Source organism: Odontesthes bonariensis, chromosome 9 (genome assembly GCF_027942865.1).
Source record: "Odontesthes bonariensis isolate fOdoBon6 chromosome 9, fOdoBon6.hap1, whole genome shotgun sequence".
Taxonomy (NCBI): Eukaryota; Metazoa; Chordata; class Actinopteri; order Atheriniformes; family Atherinopsidae; genus Odontesthes; species Odontesthes bonariensis.
Window position 1 is genome coordinate 30,013,241 of NC_134514.1, and position 6,531 is coordinate 30,019,771.

Below are 6,531 nucleotides of genomic sequence, written 5' to 3' on the forward strand. Positions count from 1 at the left end.
GAAGCTTTTACTTTGAAACAAAACCAACAACCTCCTGTTTTGCTGTCTCTGTCGGTTTCCAGCTTTCTTTCTTTTCTTTCCTTGGCTACGTGGATTCTTTGGCGCTTCCTGTGAGTACAGCTCCAGATCCGGCAAGGAAGCAGGAGAACACGTTGTACCTGACAACCCACAGAAGGCAGAAGAAGAAGAAGAAGAAGCAGAAGCAGAAGAAGTTTACCTCCAACTCTTGGGCGTTTAGATTATGTCAAATAGATAGTCGGGATTGCTTTGAGCCGTACAAATTTTATTTGGATATTATTGATGACATTGGATATCATTATTATCTCAGTTTCTTTAATTGTACACAGAAATCCGATAATTCCTTTTCATTTTAGAGAAAGCCTCTCACCCTTCACTGTCACTGTCAAAATATAAATATTTGCACTTATGTATTTTTAATGAGTAGGACAGTGTTGCTACTAGTTGGGATATCATCATTCAGTGTGCTCCTGTCCGTTTTAACTGTCATGTATGTCTTAGGCTTTTTCTTCCATTTCCCTGACCAAAGAACAACCTAATGCACTTCTGCCATATTTTGCATTTTCACAAATCAGAAAAAGGTTTCACAAATCCCAGACAAGGTTTTAATGAATCTATAGCCTCTTTAGAATAATTCCATCCAGATTTGAGCAGTCTAAGTAATGTAGTTTCCATACAGGACCCAGTTCAGGGTGATCAGAATACCAAAAATGCAGTGAAATGGCCCTGTTCTGCATTTTCACAAATCAGAAAAAGGTTTCACAAATCCCAGACAAGGTTTTAATGAATCTATAGCCTCTTTAGAATAATTCCATCCAGATTTGAGCAGTCTAAGTAATGTAGTTTCCATACAGGACTCAGTTCAGGGTGATCAGAATGCAAAAAAAGCAGTGAAATGGCCATATTCTGCATTTTCACAAATCAGAAAAAGGTTTCACAAATCCCAGACAAGGTTTTAATGAATCTATAGCCTCTTTAGAATAATTCTATCCAGATTTGAGCAGTCTAAATAATGTAGTTTCCACACAGGACCCAGTTTATGGTGATCAGAATACCAAAAATGTAGTGAAATGGCCCTGTTCTGCATTTTCACAAATCAGAAAAAGGTTTCACAAATCCTAAACAAGGTTTTAATGAATCTACAACCTCTTTAAAATAATTCCATCCAGATTTGAGCAGTGTAACTATTGTAGTTTCCATACAGGACCTTGTTTTGGTTGATCAAAATGCAAAAAATGCAGTGAAATGGCCCTTTAATTTGCGAATCGGAGGCTGGCGAATCAGATGCCAACTTCAGCGTCGTACTTCTGTCCACATTATTTTCATTTCTGTTATGCTGAGCATGAAAGGACTTCAGATATCATAACACGGATGAAATAACAACAAACTTGACTGAGATAGATATCTGTTCTCTGTCTTGCTTCCTCCTAATAACACCATTATGAAACATTTTCATCAGCACTTGACTCCTGTCTTATAAACATTTTGACTGCCTTTGATATCACAGGGGACATTCTGCTAACTTCATTTATTTTTTTTCTTACTCGTGTGTGTGTGCGTGCTAGCATTGGATGTCTCTTGTCTTTTCTTCTCCACTATTTCAGCTTACTTGCCTTTCAAAAATTATACCTCTCTCATGGATTCTGTCTTCATTTGCCAGATTATCCTCTGGCAAATATGTAAAAAGTTGGACCCCCTTTCTCTCACCGTGTGAAGCAGGAAGCATTTAGGAAGGCTGGATCATAATGTGTGTACTGTTTTGGTCATCGTGGTGCACATTTTTACTATTTAAAACCTTAAATCAGAAGAACAGTTGAATAGAAAAGTTGTATTAAATCATTTTATTACAGCTCTCCACATTTAAACAGACAGCAACATTACACACACAGCAGATGGTTTTTGTACAGGCAACGTTCCCTCCCATCTTATTGCGCTTTCTTAAATACTTGATGGCAGACTTTGTCAAGAACCGTGATTTCCTGAAAGAAAAGGCACAGACATTCAGACTTTGAGCGCAAGGCGATGCAACAAATCTGAGTAACAGTTGCATAACCAGGCACAGCTTATATCTATCTGAGTTTTTCAGATAAGTAGATCTTTATTGCTATTGCCCACAGATATGAGACAAGTCGGTATGTTGCAACTGTGAGTTAGATGGCATTTTATTTTCTATGTTTATGTTGTTAATGAGGCCAACTTGTCAAATTGGACTGGCACCAGGAACACACAGGAAAAGCACATCCCCTGGCAAATTTGCCAAATATTTTACCCTCTTTTTCTCACCAGGTGTAGCAAGTCTCCTTCGATCCAATGTTTCCAGCCGCGATTCTCTTTCTCCCCTTTTTGAACACACACCAGCTTGTCCCCATCCCAGGTGACCAGACTCTGTTGCATCACCACGGAAACATTCAAACATTGGACAGTGCATCAGTGGTTGGTTTTAATGGTCATGATTCAACTGATATCTGAAAGAAATGCAAGTAAAGGAATTTAGAAATCAGCCCAACCAAGACTTTCCGGTTGTCCAGGCCCTTGGTTTGCTCCTCGAACTCCTCCCCCACAGTGAAGTTGACCTCATAGTTTCTAAAGGTGCTAAGGGTCTTGGTTTCAAACTTGTCTCCGTTCTGAACGATCACTTTTGTCTGATGCAGGTGGTTAGCGATCTTCCTGGTGGCAAAATCGATGTCTGCAAATAGAAACAAATGCACAAGTTTTATGCTTAATGGAGATGTGAAGGCTTTTCTCATGCTGTTTCGGCACGTGTGAATGCACAGATACAGCTAAAGCCCACACTCCCAGAAGCACACAGGTGTCAACTGGATGCTTATTATGCTTTTTCTCCTACTGGTTCCTCTGACAGTCGGAATTACCCGTTAGAAATGACCTTGCTCCAAGTCAGAACAGGCCTAAATGGGTTTCGCCGCCCCTTTCAGCATCAGGCTCTGCCAAAGTGAACCACCCCTATTGACTGTTTAGATATTCATATCCTATTTGCCCTAAAATGAAAATTCAATTTCTTCCCATTACTCTTACAGATGAGGCCTCTATATTTACCCTTCTGAATGTTATTTTTCACCCATTTCCATAAGGATGTCATTTCTCTATCCGCTCGATGGAAATGAGCTGGAGGCATTTAGGATTTCCTGGATTTTGTGTGTGCTGAGTGTGCCGGGGTTGTTTTATAAATTGCAGATCGTCTTGAATAATGAAAGTGTTTCTGGGCCTGATCGACGATGAGCCAAAAAGTAGGAGAGCTTTTTTTTTTTTTTTTTTTTTTTTCCTCCTGAGGAGCTGGCCTACCGCCTGATCCAGGGTGGGAATCCATCTTTCATTTCTGCAAATCAGGAGGATGAAAATGCGGAAAGGACTGAATCAATATTTATTTGGCGTGGTAACACACAGCAACTGCTCACAGGGTGGAGGTTAACTTGGCCTGACAGCAGCTCAATTAGGAAATGAAGAAGTGCCACAGTCCTCCTGTTTTATCCTAATCTCGCTCTACCTTTCCATCTCACACTAATGCTCTCTCATAATATTTGTCGCACCCATGCCAGATTTTTTTGATAAGAGCTTAATTTCTGCTTGGCTGTGTCTTTGAATGGTGCCATCTGGGGCTTCGGGCTAAGAAGATACAAAAGCCACATTGTTTCCTTTTGTGCAATGTTTTATGTATTATTTATGAATCGAACTTACCGATTGCCTTCATGATGTCCTCAAACTTCTCATTGCTCACCATCTCCCAGCGTCCATTGTAGTCAGCAGGCATTTTTTCTTTTACAGATGTGTGGATGAAGGTAACAGTTTGCCTTGAGATTTGTTTTTCAAATGATGAGAGAAAGTTCAAGGGCCCAACCCTTTATATACACGTGTTAGTGTGTGTGTGTGTGTGTGTGTGTGTGTGTAAACCAAAGGACAGGGTCCACCTGATAATTCCTTCAGAACAACGAGAGTGTGTGTATGTGTTTGCAAGTGATACGAGGTTCAGGTTTCAGTGTTTTATTGTAAACACTCTCTTTAAATGCCTGTATTGCACTGTATGTATCACATTAGCCAAAGCTTTTTGTAGTTTGTGCACATGCCTCTCTGTCCACACATTAAGCTGATGCCCTGCAAGAATTAACCGCACTTTTTTTTCATTCCCCATTTCCTCCCAGCAAGCCTACTCCAGCAATTACTCCCTCTAATGGGCTGGAATGGATGAAAGATTGAGAGAAGCACTGACAGATACGTTCACAGACAGGCAGCAGCTAATTTCTGGGGTATTTTTAGGGCTTGCAGTGAAGAGATTATTCTCTTAGATTCATTAAGATGAAGCTTTTAAAAAATGGGAAATATATTGCTGGCCCAATGGCAACGAAAGTCAAGTTGAAGCTATTTTTCTTTTCTTTTCTTTCCCACAAGTGTTCCCCGAGAGTTCCGACGTCAAGCTCTCTTTCAGAATAATTTGGAGATAAGAAGCTTCAGCCAGCTGGAACTACTTTATCAGCAAGAGTGTGAGGATATGTTGATAAAGTATTCATGACACAGTTTTTTGTGCTAAATCTCTGAGTTTCTTGGTGCGAGTTAAAGAAAAGTTGCTGGATGGTTTGTCTCGAGGATGCAGTCTCACCATCAGACCTCAGTTTATCAATTTACATATAGAAATTTGATTAAACTGTCATCTAAGGCCTCCTCTCCTTCCACTCTTTATCTGAGATACTTTGACACAGAGCTATGATGAGTACAGTTTGATCTCTGGAGCTCTTTCATGTGCTGATATGTTTTTTATAACTGCAGTACTATGGCACTGTATCTGATGGTGACACTGAATTGATCCTCTGGGGATGAGGTTGCATGTGGAGGGTTGAAGGTGAGGTTCGGGGTGTGTTTCGTGGTTTATCAGAAATGATAAGAGAATTGGAACTACAGCAACACTTTAACCCAACTTCTTTGCCTTATCTGACCTAATGTTAGCTTTGATAAAATTGTCAACAATCTGTTGTATTTTTTTCTGACCTTTGAATTACGTTTAGAATATACAGACAGTATAGTGATCTACAGTATCAGCGTCAAGTGACTGCAGAAAAACTGGAGCTGCACTAATCTTTTTCATATTAACAAACAGAAAAATGGCAATGCATAATGGAAGTGCTGCATGTAGTGAAGAACCCATGTAAAATAATCATCACTTTGCACCGTCCAAAACTTTGCATCTCCTAGTTTACTGTCTCAATTTGTAGGGCCTGCATATGTAAGATGGGCACTTGCTGTACTCTATCAACAATATTGCTTTCATCATCAGCAAATAAACCAATAAAAACTCAGATATAGTCTCTGTAGACTCGATGCCCTGCACTAAAGCAGAAGACAGTCAAAGGTAGCAACTAACTAATGAGCACAGCAGAGCAGTGAGCAAATAAGAGCCAATTATTTCCCTTAGGATTAGGTAGAAAGCAAAGTAAAATAATTAGTGGACAATACACTTTCATAGTTTTAAAAAAATCCATATGCTATTACAAAGAAATAATACAACAGCGTACAATACAATACAATACGGCACAAGACATATAGATGTGAGTCACTGATGGAAAAGTTGATATTTGAAATGCTTAACAAATGCTTACTAGTCTGTAATTCCACAAAGAAACAATTTACTATATTATGTGCTGTTGAAAACAGCATACATTCAGCTGAATAAGGGGATTTTTAGAAATCTTAATGTTTCAAGCCACTTCCTGAGGTTATTTTGCAACCGAAACCCTGAAAGGCCCTGCAAGCCCTCTGCACTGTACTTAAATGCTGTGCTACTTTGTCCATCAACACGGCTCTGTCCATTTTTGAACACGATTGAATGTGTAGCATGACACATTTCCCTGTTTGTGTTTTTCTTCTTGTTGCCTCTTCTCTTGCCAGGCTGAGTAGGAAAAAAGATGAAGTCACAATTTAAAGCAAAAAGTGGTGTCAGTTTGGTTGGGAGTTTGTGAATACTGGCAGGCTGCTGCCAATCTGATAGAGACACACTTACATGTTCCTAATAAAGCAAATTAGTGAAGTTGTAATTGTTTTTTTCTTTTATTGGAATGTTGATTTAGACTGGTTTTCAGTCTTGATCATAAATGTCGCAGCTTTCATAGACATATTCGTGTTTTGTTTAAAATCTTTGTTTTGTTGCCCTCTCAGCCTTGATTACATATTTTCTTCATTCCACCACACAGGGGCAATGTTGCTACACGCGACTGCAAGCTCCTCATGAGCGGAAGCAACAGAACCCGTGCTCTGTGCAAAATTCCACCACATGTTATGCTTTGATCAAAAGTTAAGATGACGCAGAGCCATCTGGTGACTGAGAGGCCGACTCGGTGGAGGTCTGCTCCGTGGAACTTCCATCTATCTTCCTGTTAAAGAGGAAATAACTGTTTACAGGCCTCAGAAAAAAAGAGGTGCAAATCTGAATTGGAAACAGTATTTAATAACCTAGTTGATAACAAGCTATTCTGTTAGTGAGAATGACTCTACTACACCAAGAGCTTGCAC

The 6,531-nt window shown here is 39.7% G+C and overlaps 1 protein-coding gene across 1 annotated transcript; it reads right to left on the reverse strand.

The window, feature by feature from the left end:
• Window positions 1-1,943: 1,943 nt before the first annotated feature.
• Window positions 1,944-3,784, reverse strand: LOC142388925 (retinol-binding protein 2-like). The gene is made up of 4 exons (XM_075474496.1): window positions 3,712-3,784; window positions 2,526-2,704; window positions 2,302-2,403; window positions 1,944-1,997 (listed from the first exon to the last, which is right to left on the reverse strand). The coding sequence occupies exons 1-4, from the start codon at window positions 3,782-3,784 to the stop codon at window positions 1,944-1,946; spliced, it is 408 nt and encodes a 135-aa protein (XP_075330611.1).
• Window positions 3,785-6,531: the final 2,747 nt, after the last annotated feature.

Coding starts and splice junctions, on each gene's coding strand:
- LOC142388925 (XM_075474496.1), bottom strand. CDS start 3,784: ATGCCTGCTGACTACAATGGACGCTGGGAGATGGTGAGCAATGAGAAG. Junction 2,705..3,711: donor GGACATCATGAAGGCAATCG/GTAAGTTCGATT, acceptor TTCTATTTGCAG/ACATCGATTTTGCCACCAGG. Junction 1,998..2,301: donor AAGGAGACTTGCTACACCTG/GTGAGAAAAAGA, acceptor CTTTTCTTTCAG/GAAATCACGGTTCTTGACAA.